Source organism: Camelus bactrianus, chromosome 3, assembly GCF_048773025.1.
Source record: "Camelus bactrianus isolate YW-2024 breed Bactrian camel chromosome 3, ASM4877302v1, whole genome shotgun sequence".
NCBI classification, from domain to species: domain Eukaryota; kingdom Metazoa; phylum Chordata; class Mammalia; order Artiodactyla; family Camelidae; genus Camelus; species Camelus bactrianus.
The window spans coordinates 35,668,691-35,684,986 of NC_133541.1; the positions used below are offsets into that span (position 1 = coordinate 35,668,691).

A 16,296-nucleotide genomic window follows, 5' to 3' on the forward strand; every position below is an offset into this window, starting at 1 on the left:
AAAAGAAAAATGGATGTCTCAGACATGGTGTACAACTTGACCCCATTTTTGTACCAGTAAAAAAAAAATCATAGCCAAAAATCATGGAAGATCTCTCTAAAGGTTGGGATTAAAGGAGACTCACTTGCCTCTAACACGAAATTTTAAATTAGGTATACGTTACTTTTACAAACAGAGAAGAATGAAAACTCTCTTTTACAGAAAGAGAAAAGGATGAATTCCTATGTCAATTTAAGAATATTAAACCATGTAATTACAGTTAAGATATGCCTTATCCTAATCACATATCTCTATGTATCTTAAAAATTAAATGCTCCTTTAACCTATAAAAATACCACATTTTTGCAATCATTGTGTACCTGAATAAGAAATGAGATTTATTAATTAGTTGATGAAACAGAAATCTTACAGTTTTATAGACTTCTGTTTCAAATCCTCCTATAAAACCGAGTAACCATCTATTTTCTGTCAAGTAAATCCACATATTTACATATATGTTTTGCTTAAATTGAGATATGCAAGATTTTTCAAACACTTAGCTGTATCATTTTCAAATTAAGCAGAACTAAGATGGTAGCTTTTAGGATAAATTTAATAGAGGATAAAATCTCATAGGAAAGTTGAATTTAATGTTTTCTAATTAAGCATCAAATTGGCATTAATTCTAGCATATCACCCTATAGTTTACCTGTTATTTTGTTGAATAGCTAAACTATGCTAAAAATACAGATTGTGGCTGCATGTTCATTTTTCTAATTCCTGAGCAGCAGAATTACCTTTAATCAAATAATTTAAATAACAAATTTCTCTCCCACCACATGATCAACTGTTCCTTTCCTTTCTGCCCCTTATAATGACTAACTTCCTCTTTTGGAGGGTTACTCTCACAGAAGATGAACAAAGCCATGTTAAAGATGTAGGTCAAGAGCATTTAGCTCAGTAAATAGAATCCATAGCTCTTCTCTAGCAAAGTCTTCAAGACAGAAATCTCCACCATCTCAAACCTCCAGCTCTTCCTCCTACATTGCAGGGTATCCGTGCTCTGTCTGTAATACCTGGCTTTGCCACACTGTGGTACCCAAGGGCCGGCTTAGTGGTGTCAAGTTGCTTGAAATGTAGGATGTGGTTTCTTCGCTCATAGCCACCTCTAGGAGAACGTTTTACTGTTAATTTCTTTCAGTGTGGTCTCCTATTCTAAGCACAGCACTTGCTCCGTGCAGTTTTAGGACACTGCTGCCATGAGAAGAGGAAAGCCAGCGCTGATATTTGGATAGTCTCTCTGGCTGCGTACCTCTGTTTAAAACTAACAAATACGTTTCAGCCAGCTGTTTTTTTTTCTGGTCATCAGTCTGGAAAAGCATAAACGTAAAATCAAACACATTCTTCCATCCAGTAAATGTTTTGATGATACGTTCTGATGGCTTCATAGATCTTCTTTTTAAGCCCAAAGCAAGATCATTTAACCACCTTTGGACTGTCCTGCCCAGTAGGTACAGTTTGATCAGCCACATCGGTGGGAGACCCGGCCATCAGAACGGTGATTCCACAGTAGGACGGAAGGGAGCCAGCACTTAATTATTGAATAAGTTTACCACACTCCAGGAGCTGTTGTAAGCTTTTCTGCTTTCATACTAACATCAGTTCTAGAAGGAAAACACTATTATGAACCTCATTTTGTAACCACAGGAGCTGAGTTATGGGCAAGTTAAATATGTTTCCCAAGGCCACAGGGTTTGTCAGGTTCAGAGTAAAGATCTGAATCTGGGCCATTTCACTTCTGTGCCAACACCATCAGCTCCTCTCTCTGCGTTCTCTCTTGCTTATTCACTCTGTGATCCTTACAACCTTCTCAACTAAGTGTTCTAACTACATTTTACACCTGAGGACCCTGAAGCAAACAGTTAACTCTTGCAAGAGTTACCAGCTAAAATCAGGGGCCGGTTCAAGGTTCAAGCATTGCTCTCTCTGCAAAGCCCACCCCTCATCCAATATATCCCACCCCTGCAGGCTGTGGGGCGGGGCTCTTCACTCTGGAGCTCCAGGAATTGGGTTTTGTTTAAGAGGGTCATGAACTCTCCAAAACGCATAAACACGATTGGTATTAGAGAGAGAGTCCCTCAGCAGAGACTGGGCTCAGACTCGCAGCAGCTTGATTACACTGAAAATCTTAATTGGCCCTCCTCCTGCTTGCACCTCCCTGAAGCATTCGGTCTGCAGGAGGCTCAGAAGAGCTACTCTCATCCCCAGGCATCTTTTTTAGACTCATTAGACCTGGACCAGAAACCTCAGGACTATTCTTTCTTCCTCCTTCCTCCAAATCCCACCACTCTGTAAGTTCACCAAAACTCTCAGTCTGAGACTTCGTGCAGGAAACAGGCCAAACGTTCCCCCCGGAGCTGGGATTACATTTCAAAAAAAAAAGTCTTTATATCTTTATCTTCGTAGCTCGCATAGCAGGGATTAAAGCTTGACAGAATCTTAGTAGGTGTTTAATGTACTTAATGGTGAGGGGAGAAGGCTTGTAGGGGACACAGGTTTAAACATAGAAAAACATGTCCTGAAATATGGTACCACACCCTCAGAGAGAAGCCCAGTCAGACCAATATAACCAATAGAATAGAGTGAGACTCAGTCCACAGAGGAACCCCAGAAAGCAGATGGTTCCTCTCTCTTAACTTAATCTTATTCCGATGTCTGAAATTCCACCATTGATGATTTATTTACGAATCCTAAAGCTTGTTCCTCACTTAATATGCATATCCTTGGGTAGTGTGGACAGGGGAATAGCACTGCCATCTTTTAGTCTTTTATATGTTAATATAAATGTATATGACTATATGATAGTCATTGAGCAGGTATTTCTGCCAGGGACTGTTTTATAAGACCTTTGCCATAAGGTTTTGAACTAGGGGATCACAAGTCAGATCATTAAGTAAATACAAAAAGAAAAAGAAGGAAAGCAAATGCTACAAAGAAAGTCTGGGTGCTGAAAACAAACTTACCTTGCTGCAAATGTTGGCTTGTATTGACCTCATTCAGTTTGAAGCTATAAACTATGTTTTCTTAGTCTTCACTCTAATCACCCAACTTCCACTAAAAATCCAATGTTAATAGAACCTGTTGGGTGGGAAAGTTTAGATAACTGAAGTTAAGTTTTAAAATAAAGCATGGAATGTGTGAAAGCAGAGAAAGGTTGAAAAGAAGCAAAAGGACTTGAAAAGGATAGACGTCAGGAGCCAGGCGGGGCGGAAAAAGAAGTCGTAATTCGCCACCTGCTTTTGTGACAGCCTTGTCGGATTTATCATCGATGCAGGACGTGCAAGGACAAGTTAAGAGGCCTAATGGTTTGTGAATTCAGAACTTTAATATTTGGCTCAAAGGAAAAGACCTGATACGTGTAGGAGAACTGGAATTCTCTAAGGAAGACAAATGTACTGTTTTTTCATGTTCATTTGTTCTGTTGCCATCTTTTCTGTGACATCTCCCACCAACTAGATTCTGGCATGGAGGATGACATGAAGTCCTGAGAAAAACTGCTCTAATTTAAAACTGCATGTTTTTGACCATTTGTGCCCTTGAAACCTTCACCTATTCAATAATTATTTAAATATATATATAATATATATTTTATATATATAGTGTATGTGTATATATATATATATACATAATTCCCTTGCATAATTTACCATGACTTCATGATTAAAATGATGTGAAGGTACCACACTTTCATAGACTTAACTCACTATCTTTGTTTTAACTATTATAATCCACTCTCAAATTAAAAAAATATATATATACATAGACTTTTTTTAAAAAACACTTCTCTAGGACCTTTTTTAAAATTTCTTTTTTTTAAATATCCATTTTAGATTAGAATGTTGCAAAAATCCCTTTCAGCTCCCATACTTATTATTCTGTATAATCAGAAATAAAGAACTTGTAATTTTTATGATGCCTGATATCACAAAACATAATGAAAAATGACCCACATTCACCACCATGTGAAATTTTTTGTATATTCAGGGACTTCGTTTTCATATTCAAATGACACAGGGTGATTTCAAGAGGCTCTTTGTGTCAGGCCTATGTAGACAGATGTTCTAACACATTTAAAGTTAATCCAGACAATTCAGAAATCTCCCCAACTCCTTAGCCATAGTGTACCTACCAGATTCACCACCAGCTCTAATGACCTCAATTTATGACCATTGGTTATTTGATGGAAATTTCTCTGCAAAATCCCTGAAAAAGAAAGATGATGGCAGAGATAGTGCTAGGTAACTGCAGTTTGTATGTCTCCCAGAATATTTTCCCAGAAGCCTTTTAGTTTGCTACATGTACTAGTTTTTACTAGGAGATATAATATATTTAATCAACAAAAAATTTGAAAATGAAATAGCAATTTAATAAATGTCATTTCTTGACATTCAATATTACTTACTAGGTCAATGAAAAAATACCTCTCGATTATATGATTTTTATGTCCACAATTGCTAACATATTACTAAACTACATTTTATCTGAGAAGATTAGTATTTATTACCTAAATTCAAATAATTAATTGTATTTTGTCTGGTATTTTCTCAACAGATTGGATTCTTCAAAAGACCACTAAAGAAGAAAATGGAGAAATGATACATTTTTGAAGAGAAAAAATTATTCAATGATCTGTCCTCAGGTTTGCCTCAAATATGTGACAAGAAATTTATCAATTCAGTTAAAGTCGTAGTCACATAATTTATGTAATCCATCAGGGATTAAGCACTTGGAAAATTACAGATCAAGCATGATCCAGAAATAATACCTTAATGATATATTTTATAAGATGTTGAAAAATATTTTTAGATAATTACTCATTTTTGTTGAGTATTTAAGGAAAATTTCAATGTTTTGAAGATGAAAAATAACCTGTAAAAATACGCTTATATATTAAATCACCATTCAAAGTATTTAAGGGAGTCATAAAAAGGTTTTTATGATTATCACTGAAACATTTACTTTCCAGACTATGTAAGTTAAGCTTTTTCCATTGATTCCTGATGGATATCCACATTCAGCATGATAATCAACATTTTACGTGCCAAGAAAGGAATTACCTGAAAAAGGTCACTTTCCCCTGTTTAAATGAGAAAAATTTCCCAGGTAGAGTCTATATACAACATGGACCAAAAATAGAAGTAAATCCCAGAGAATACCTTCAGCATCTTTTTGTTGGGTTCTGTACTTGGAAAGTTTTCTTTCCGAAGTGTTTAGTACAATTGAGCTGAAATTCTGTCTAGGATGGAAAATCAAAATAGACTTGTTTAAAAGCCAGTGCACTGAATGGGTTGATTTAAGCTTTTACAGAACACACTTAATTTTGATATTGAACTCTAAAACTCAGAACTCTTTTGTACTGAGAAAGCACAGCAGTTTTGTGTGGTATAACTGACTTGCCATGAAAGGTCACATTGTGTGTGGGATGTGCTAAAGTGGTTTCTGAATGAAACATGGCAACATACATGGAGCGCCACTGAAATGCTGGCCATCTTTGCCCGGCGGCTTCTGAGCATTAGAAGTCCCAGGATGTAACCGAATGTAGGAGTTTTCCCAACTCCTTGGTACATGGTTCACTCAAACCCTCAAGCTGTGAGAGTATGTTTATTTTTCATCTTTTTAAAGGTATTTAATTTTCCAACCACAATTCTTATTTTTATGAAAAGGCAGTATTCCATTCCAGTATTGCATTTCACCACAAAGCCACTGCTTTTGGAGTGTGGCTTATCAGTATTTAAGGAGATCTCCAGAAGTGTCTTTTGAAGGATTTCAGGTTTGAAAACTCGCACCAGTAGAAAGACATCACAGCTTTGTATGAGCTTCTTTGTTCTTGAAGTAATCATTATGGTGCATTGGACTCTGCTGTAGCATAAGCTCCTAGGTTGCTCCATTTCTTAGGAAGAAAACAATGAATGAATGAATGCGTACGTGAACTACTGCTGTAAAAGGTGCTGATACTGCAGCAGCAACGCCATCTCTCCACCCAACTGACCGCAAGATCGGAACCCACAGGTATCCAGAAAATTCTGGGCTCTGCTTTTCTCAAAAAGCATCAAGTCAATGAAGAAATTAAATGCCATGGATTTAATTTTTAAAAACTAACTTCCAAGGAATTATCTGTGGACTCAGAGGCAGCCTACCTCATGGCTCTCCACACCTACATCTAAGATCCTGATGTCAAAGATGGGCACCTGGGGAGTGCTGAGGTCATCGGTTTCTGGAAGAAAGGCTAAATCTTTCCAGAGATTTGATACCCTCTTGCTGGCCTGTCATTGTTCAGAAGTGTCCAGTTTCATAATCTTCTTCATTCCCACCCTCATCTCCAGGTTCACAAAACATTGTTTCCACCTGTTCTTTTTTTGCCCAACAAAACTCATGTCTCTCTTATTTGGAGTCACCATGTTGCCCTGCTCTGTGCACGGTCTGCTCAGCAGCTCTGCTCCAATCTCAGCACATGCGCAGAGATAACTCTACCAGATAAAACATTTTAAAACACACACATGTCCTCTGTGACTGCGAGGCAAATGTTCACTGAACCAGGAGTGTGCACATTTAAACTAAGTATGTTGTTAACCCAAAGGGGAAAACAGGAAAGATGGCATTTTGAACTTGCCAGAAAACAGAGGAAGAGCTGTTTGGCCAGATCAAATGGCTACTGATAAACCTGGCATAATTTTTAACAGAAGTCATTCCTGGTGTTTCAGTATTTAATGAGCCAGATATCCTACTTCCCTTATATTTGTCATTTGTTGAGGTTTATGTGCATACGTGTCTGTGCTTCTGTGCCCGTGTGTATATAAACACACATGCACACACACATGCATGGACACAAATTGAACAAAAAATACCTCAATACCAAATGACAGAGTTTACAAAAAATAAACACATAAAAGATACACCACAAGAAAAGTTTGATTCATCCACTTTGCATATAGTTTTCACTTTAACTTTAGCTTACATTTATACAACTATCTAAATATCACAAATGTAGCGGCTTTGAGTAAAATAGTAAGTCAATAGACATCCCAAATTAGCTTTGTACAAATGTTCTAAAACATAGTCAGCAATTAAGAAATATACTAAATCATTTTATTTTTTAAAATTTTAATAAGAAAAGCAATATTTAAGACTATTTATGAGTTTACTGGCTAAGTTAAATTGCAAACAAAATTTCTTTTTTTTAACTTTGATTTTTTTAAAATTAATTATTGCTTCCACTGTGAACTGAATATCTATGAAGTCTCTTTCCAGACCAAACTCACAATGTTATATTGGTAAATTATTTAACAACTGGCTCTCCAGGAGGAAAAAAATCCTTGATTTGTGTCATTTGCCAATTTCCACGTTCTAAGTAGTTTTGCTATGGTCATTTTCAAGCTATCAACTTAACCCTAACCAGTTGCAAAATTCCTGAAAATGTATCTGTCAGCTCTTATGATCCAGGATGAGCTGGCTTCAGCACACCATTGAGATAGATTAGAAGACAAATATAGGCAGATAGACAGATATAAATATTATATATATATATATACACACACACACACACACACAAACACGCACAATACAATCATATTTCGAATTATTCTTAAAATGCTGATCTCAAGCCCAGCAGACGTAATGTTCATGTGCCCGACACAGCGTGAGGCCAAACAAACCAAAACATCAGAGTTTGCAGATAAAGGTTTATGGCAGGGCCAATGCTCAAGAAAATCCCAAACTCCCAGAAGGGTTTGAGCAAAGCCTAAGTAAAGGCAAGGTGGGGTGGTGGGGGCGGCCATCGCAGGGTACTTGCTCAGCTCATGCACAGTTCTCTGATGGGTTGATGTGGAGGTAACAGGGCCGTCAACACTGTCAGCCCCTGGGCACCAGAATGTCTGGAGGCCACATGCTCACTGTCATCAGGTAGTTAATTCCTTCCCTTTGGTGGTGGTTTTTAGCATCTGAAAAGCTCAGGAAATATGCGTGAGATCCTATTATCTGGGTACTTCAGAGAAGAGCTACAGCAGAGGGCATGGGGAGGGGTCTGTCCCAGGAAGGCCCAGCAGGGTCCTGCTGGGTTACAATCCTGCTACATAGGTCCCCAGTCTTCAATTTCAATTTCTAAAATTATAGCCTTCCTTTAATATTAATGAAAACTGATATGAACTTGTGGGCAAAGGAAGGAGTTATAAGCAAAAAAAAAAAAAGAAAAAAAAGAAAAAAAAAAGAAACGTAAAGGGCGACACACAGTGAAAATCAGACCTACACAGCCACTAAAACACTGCTCCACTTTCTCTAGGAACTGGAGCCACTCTGTGAAAGGTCATCCTTTGTAAATGTTTGTAATTTCTATGATCCAGTTTGAACTTCGGTGATCCAATTTGTTTATTTTCTCCGAGCACTAGATTCATGGGCAGTTTAATCTCTAAGTATTATCTGCGTCTTTAGTGGGCTGGACATGAAGCTTGTGGGAGGAGGTGTTTTTACCAAATGTGATGTTGACTCAACCATAATAATTTATAATTTTACCTTTTTACAAAACCAATTATCTAGGCTCAATTGGAAAACAAATATTCACACAAAAGCAAAAGATGGTTGCGTAGTGCTTGAGGAAAGCTGGGTGGGAGGAGAGGCTAAGAGGAGCCCCAGCCGCGTCTCTCCAGGCAGCCCGAGGGCTTGCGGTGGCGCTGCGTGGAAGGCTGCCGGCCAGCTTCCATGTGGTGCACTTTCCTACAGGATCATGTCTCCGACAAGCGTGTCCTAATCTGCTCTGCGTGAATTAACTGTCTTGCTCTGCCCGATGGTGAGAAAACCAGGGCCGACCTGTGCTCAGGGCGTGGTGCTGTGCTGGTGCCCTCACATCATTGCTCAGTAAAGAGGCTTCCAGCAAGTCAGCCTTTAAAAAAGAGTCTCCTACTACCTTCACTGTTCTGCAACCCTTCTCAGTCCCTCTCCGTTAGTCTTCTTCCCCAGGGGAGGTTTTCGAGAAGCCTACCAGGGAAAAACCTGTTTAAAAAGTGTGTTCTGTTTGCTGTCAACACCAGCTTCTGTGATTTGATTGTTTATACAGGACTTCAGTCCTTGGTCCTTCTGTGGCCCTCTGAAGGGTTGGTATGGAATAATGTAGTAGGGACAGCATGAAAGGTGCTTCAGAGATGGAACATCTTTAAGAAATTTACAGACCATGGTGGGACACTGTCAGCAGCTATGCCAATGCGGGGGGGCCGGCAGGATTTAGCCCTTCAGTGGATCTCCATCAGCACCCCATAATCCCCATTCTCACCCATGGAACTAATAATCTAAAAAATGAAAAGAAGAGCATTAACATCCTCAAAATGATGCTACTTTTTAATTAAAATATACAGGTTAACTGTAAACAGCAGAATTTTAATGCAGACACAACTTGAAGGTGAATCTGCTGGGCAACCCTTCCAATCAGACTGGCATCCTAAATCCCTCCTTCCCAGAAACTCTGACACCACCCCTGGGGGTGGACTCTGCAGTGCATGACCAAAAGCTAAGTGCAACCATTTCCTGAATGTGAGCACTGTTTGGCAACATCTTATGTAGAACAATAAAAAGAGAGTTAAAATCTAACATTGTAATCTGGTGAACAAGTCAGTATTTTTGATCCTCATATTAAAATTTAACCTGGAATTTAGAAATTCCAAGTAACAGTCTTTAACCATCAACCTTGAGGAAAAGTAAGGGAGCAAGTGTAGTCTCTTTAGCCCCAGCCCAGTTGTCGCTACATCTGGTGCCCAGGAGGTCCAGCTTTTAACTAATGAGAAATGGCTCCTCTACCCCATATAAATGCCCTGAGCTCCCGAATCCACTACATCCCAGAATCAGCTCCCTCCATCCCCAATCAGGCACACATATAAACATTTCTTGCTGAAATTTTACCATCCCCCCAAAATATTTAAAGATGAGTTACCACTTATCACTTCTAATGTTGAACTCCTTGCTTTGAGATCAGCCTTTATTTTCCTTTTTAAATACATCAAAGCCTTTCTCCCATAGCTAATGATTTCAGAACTCTACACAAGAGCTCCTTGCATTTTCCTCCTGTCAGAGCCTGGAGAATTTCAATGCCATGAGGACCAAGCAGTAGGACCCAGGGCCCATTTGCAGGATCTCTCTGCCTTCTGTCTTCCACTTGCTTTCTTCTCAACTGTACAGTGGGAATGTTTGACTCTGATTTGAGGCTTCCTTGGCAAGGCCATTCTAAGCCTGGTGCCATCCTGCAGGACCTTGAGGGCTGGATGTCCCTTGTTGGTGAGTTGAGGCTTGGAAATCCTTTAATTATCAGAAACATCATGGAAATCATGGCAATATACTAGGCAGATACCAGAGACACTCGTAACTGTGATTATGTTTGATCTTACCATATTTCAAGTCACATCTTGATGAAAAAAGACTGTCTGGAATTTCAGGAGCTTGTCTGCAATAGACTGAGACTCAATGTTTAATCTTTTCTTTCAGTTTGATCTATGCATAGAGATTGGGAAAAAAATTTTTAAAAGAAATCTTCCAAATGACAGAATGAAAGGCAGGTCTCCTCTTGAACCGCCCCCTGCTGACAGTCCCTCTCCTCACCCTCATTTTTAAGAGGTAGAAAGAGGATTGGATTGGAAAAGTGAGTGGCACAATTGCATTTTTTTTTCTATAGAGTAGCCAAGCAGAAGGGGTCACCACACAACACACTAGGGCTTTCTGAGAGATCTTCGCATCATAGGTCCGGTGACAGGTGACAGTCTTCCTGTCATGTCCCCAAGGCATCTTGCATCTTGGGAGACAGAAGAAAATTGGAGGAGGCGGGCAGGGGGTTGCGGGGGAGATGAGGCTGTCTGTCTTTTATGTATATACCCTTACTCTTCAAAATACTGTAAGCTCCCTTAGACCGCATCATACCCAGCCGCGATACTAACACACGTACTTCACACAAGTAAATTGTTGATTAAATAAGAGTAAAAGTACATTCTTATCTGTCTACTGACTAGAACTAATTTCCTGGAGTTTAACATACTTTGGCTCAAGTAAAAACAATCATTTGAAGCAACAACAGCTCAGATCCTCTTCATGCTAGAATCATTTCACACAGTACATCCGGAAACTTGGTGTTTAATTGAGAGACACCCCTGCCCTTATCCAGGATGCAGCAGCCACCCTCTGCTTTCCTTTTAAGGGAACAGTGGCCCGTAAGGAGACTGGCGGACTGCGCATTACTACTGTGGAGTTGTAAAACTGTTAATGGACAGTGTAAAGCATTGTATCCATTTTATTAGAAAGAAAAATATTGTATATAATAACTACTGCCCCAAAACATGTATCATACTCCTCACTCCAATAAACTTTTCTGCAGAATCTAACGTAAAGTACATTCATTGCTTATTTTTGTATTTACCTCGGGATAAACTCATTAAGAGTGTGTGCATTTCTGCAAGACTTTAATTGGACAAACTCATTGGAAGAAAACGTTTTGATTGCATTCAAGAACAAAGAAGCACAAACTATGTTGACTCTAAGAATTTGTGCCTAATTTCAACCCATTTTTTAAAAAGAAATCAGTTATCAGGTAGCAATGATTTAAGCTGATATAATTAGAAGTAGCTGAGAAAGTAAAGAATGTTTTGAATGTCCTATGTACGGTGCATCCTGTACACTGACTTGGGGTCAGAGGTCTGATATTTTTGTATAACTGTATCTTATCTTGTGCCTCAGCTGTGTATTTTACGTCAAGGTAAATGAGCATCCTGTCTTATATGTTAAATAAAAAAATGACTCAAAGAAGAATGTGACTGCTATGATTTAAGTACATGAATTTTATCCAAGATTAATATATCTTCCAAAGCACCAACTTTTTTTTTAGCTCCTTGGTAGGTTTTCACTTTGATGCTCTGAAAGGAAAAAACAAAAAGCAAATTGTCTGTCTGTGGTGTTTCCTGTGCACAATATAGCAATGCGATTAGTCTTTTGTAAACTCGAGACAAAAACCACAGAATCCATATCACTACATAGATTCTCCTAATGAGATGTTTTAATAATAAATTATCTGCTGTATAATAATAGATTGGACCACATAGTGTAAAACAAAAAGAAAAGTACTAAGAAGTAAAAATAAAAGTTATTTTCTCTATTCAACCTATAGTTTAAAGAAATAAAATTATTTCATACATAAGGGCTAGAAGAAAATGCAGGAAGAGGTTTTGGAAGTAATAACATTATGTGCATCTTGTAAGTGATTTTATCCTCAAACTATGCTGGACGGTGAGTGAGGAAGGTGTTTTTACAGAAGAAACAGGCTGAGTTATGAAGGGGTGATTTGTAAGATCCTTACCTAATCTGTGCCAGTACATGCCCCAGTGCACAGTCTTTTCTGTCTTGCTGTGAGGTGAGTATTTCTCCCACTTCATCCCTCACCCCGGATGAGAATGCAGTGGAGGTACTAGAAAGAATCTGGATATAGTCTCTGTAAAATAAATGGCATACACAGGAATTTATTATTCTTAAGTCTAGAGCATAGGCTGACTCTAGGTTTATAAATAATAAATAAAATAATAAAATCTTTTGTGATGTTCAGTTGTAAAATTAATGTGACAATCATAAGCAGATGTCAGAAACAATGTTTACCAAATAGAGGTGATCATTAAAAGGACTTGAGATGATTTCTGTTTCGTTTAGAATAGGAATGTTATTTGAATTGTTTTTAAACAAAGGAGTATCAATTTTTAAATCAGGGGAAAAAATCCTTGTAGGCAAAAGGGAATGTATTCACGTTGTAGAAAATACGGAAAACAGAAAAAAATTTTGAACAGTTATTATACCAGCATGAGAAATTTCTAACATTAAATTGTCTTGTTTCTGAGCATATATGTTTATTTTTTCCACATTTCTAATTTGACATGCTTGAAATCACAAAGAATATGGTACCTTGTACTTTTTAAAATGTAACATAGTATTTCTTAAATTTCTTTCATATTAAAAGGGTGACAGCTATCAAATTCTTTCCCTTATTCTAGAGTTGACAAGAGGGAGGAAAATTATTTCCCTCCCACATTCTCTCAAGTTAATAACCATTATACACATAGACACATGTCATACTAGAATTCGCCATAGTCCAAGTAGCAAATAATGACTGTTTACCTGCTTCTTCAAGCAGGAGTAAAGTAGGGCAGAGAGAAATGAGTGGATAGGAAAAGATGGGAAAGATAATCTTGCTAAGAATAACAGCAAATGTGGCCCCATTTATCCTGCACAACTGAGTTATTTTTTAAATAATCCTAGAAAAAAAAATAATTTTTGCCAAAAACAAGGCCTGGCCCCAATATATTATAAGCATTAACAAAAAGAAGTCAATGAAGGGGAAACAGAGGAACAAATGAGACAGGAGACAGAATAAAAACAGTAATATGGCAAATGCAACTCTGACCGTATCAATAATTACATTAAAGGTGGATGGTCTAAGACCTCAAATCAGAAGTCAGAGATTGTCCGACTGGTAAAAGAATAAGGTCCATGCATATGCCCTTTAAAAGAGACGGAGTCAAAGGCACAAATAAATGGAAAGGAAAATGATGGGGGAAAGATACACCATGCAAACAGTAACCATAAAAGAGCTGGAGTGGCTGGATTACTATCAAACAAAATGAACTGTAAGATGAGTACAATTCCAGACTTGGGAAGATTCTAATCTTGTGAAGGAGGCCCCTGGAATTCCTCTACGTATATAGAAATCCTAGATTTATACTTGAGTTGACTTTGATGTCTTGCAGACTTTCAAGGATTCATTGGTGCCTGAACTTAAACTTCTGTGTGGATTAGAGCAGAATCATGGAGTCATCCCACTCTGAGACTTGAGTCTTAAATCAGTGTGTAGAGTCCCCGACCTGCACAGAGTTTAGTTACAGAGGTCCAATTCCTCCTTGATCACAGGAATAATAGGACAAGCACTGTCCATAGGCACCCCGGCTGCCAGCCACTTCACAGACGAATGCAGTTTGGTTATGTGCCAGGGTCTAGTTAGGACTTGATTGGCAAGTACTGGCTTGAATTAATAAAAGAAGCACTGAAACATCTACAGGTTTGGTCTTTAGCTGCCATTTCACTCAGCTATTTTTTGTTTGTTTTTGTAGTATCTTTCAACGGAGTGTGTGGCATGAATTCATTTAGATACCACAATCCCGAATGGCATTCTAAAGGCAAAAGTAGAAATGCCTCAACCTGGTTAATGAAGAATCACATCCAGAATTTTCCATCACACCGTAATTAGCGGAGCTGGAAGTTAGCCATGCCAGGGACTCTATTAACCGTCCTTGAAGAAATGCCCTTTAGTTTCACATGCCGAGTCTCTCATTTTCTATTTTCTATTCCCTTCCTTTACTCTCAGACTTTTCTATTCTATTTGCACCCAAGTAGCGTTATTCCCTTTCACACACTTTCAAACCTTTCTTTCACTCCTGCCCACTCTGCATACTTCATCATTATAAGAAGGGTAATTCTGCAAAGATCCCAATTAGTGTGTTGCTTGACAGCACATTAGTTTTTCAGCGTCTAAGATGGGCCACATCATCATGAATGAAAAATGTATGTTTAAATGGAATCATTTAAGTTCTGCTAGAGGTGTACATTTGGGATATGTGAAGGTGGTTTTGTTTTGTTTTCCTAATAATTTTTTTCATTGACACATAATTGATGTACAATGTTATATTAGTTTCAAGTACACAGCATAGTGATTCAGAATTTTTACAGATCATACTTCATTATAGGTTATTATAAGATAATGGCTATAATTCCCTGTGCTATACAGTATACCCTTGTTGCTTATCTATTTTATACATAGTACTTTGTATCTCTTAATCCCATACTCTTAATTTGCTCCTCCTTTCTTCCCTCTCCCTATTGGTAATTGCTAATTTGTTTTCTATGTCTGTAAGTCTGTTTCTGTTTTGCATGTACATTCATTTGTATTATATTTTAGATTCCACATATAAGTGATGTCATACAGTATTTGTTTTTTTCTGACTTATTTCACTAAGCATAATATTCTTGAGGTCCATTCACTTTGCTGCAAATAGTAGAATTTCATTCCTTTTTATGGTTGAGTAATATTCCATTGTGGGTGTGGCTATATATATGTTTATATACCATATCTGCTTTATCCATTCATCTGGTGGGTTGCTTCCATATCTTAGTTATTGTAAGTAATGCTGCTATGAATGTTCAGGTGTATATATCTTCTCAAATTAAGTTTTCATTTTTTACAGATATATGACCAGGAGTAGAGTTGCTGGATGTGAAGCAGGTAGTTTTGCATGAAGTTGATGCAGCTGGGTGAGGTCTCCCATTTTTCTACAAGGAAAGGGAAAAAAGGGGGGAGACTAACATTTATTGCCTGCATCCACGTGCCAGGCATTGGACTAGGCAATTTGTCAACACTATGCTTTTTTATCCTATCAATTACACTAAATGATGGTATTATTTCTGTTTTACAAGTGATGCAACTGAGACTCAAAGGAGTTAAGGGCTAATTCAAGACTATAAAGCCAGTAAATCGTGATGCTGAAATAAAAACCAAGATCCATCTGATTCTAAAGCTATTCCTCCCAAAGGCAGGGACTTGAGAGGAAGTCTCAGAAACAGAAATGAAAACAGAGTTACTGGAAAGTACACATTTATCTTTGTAGTACCTGGCTCATAGTAGACACTCTGTGAATATTTGTTTACCATTGAATGAATGCAGGAATTGATAAACTGAGCTAAGTTTTATTTATCCTGTTATTATATCTCTTTGGAAGGAAAACCATGAATATACAGTGTTTGCTAATCATAGAGTCATAGATTTGGAGGTAATTTAAAAGTCACTCAATACTGGAAACTTCTTTACTGTATCCCAGACAGTATGAGCCAGCCTCTCTCAAGCCTTAAGAGTGAGGTTCTCGCCACTCCAGCTGCAGACCCTGCTCTGCTTCTGAGAAGTACTAATTGTTTGAAAGCACATCCTTATGTTTCAGATTTTAATATTAGCTCTGCCTCAACCAAGGTGTCTGTGCGTTGATCTCAATTTTCTTTAACCTATTAACTATATCCTAGAGTGATGAGGTCCTTAAACTGCCTATTCTGCAAAGTAATTCTTTAACTTTTCTGTCTCCATATTAATTTAATGTCTAAAATTGCCTCTCAAGTTACTGTTTCTCAGTGTATTTCCCTTCTACCAACTGTCAGGAGTCTCAGACAAGTGTTTTAACTTATCAAAAAATACAAATAAAAGAACCCAATTGA

At 37.9% G+C, this 16,296-nt stretch overlaps 1 protein-coding gene across 1 annotated transcript in view; it reads left to right on the forward strand.

Annotated features, from left to right (window-relative positions):
- The window catches only part of ITGA1 (integrin subunit alpha 1), a 149,229-nt gene extending 140,983 nt beyond the window's left edge, over positions 1 to 8,246 (forward strand). Inside the window, exon 29 of the mRNA XM_010966304.3 lies at positions 4,591 to 8,246. Within this exon, the coding sequence (XP_010964606.1) occupies positions 4,591 to 4,635 (45 nt within the window). The 3' untranslated portion in view covers positions 4,636 to 8,246. The remainder of the gene's footprint in view (positions 1 to 4,590) is intronic.
- The last annotated feature ends 8,050 nt before the right edge of the window (positions 8,247 to 16,296 follow it).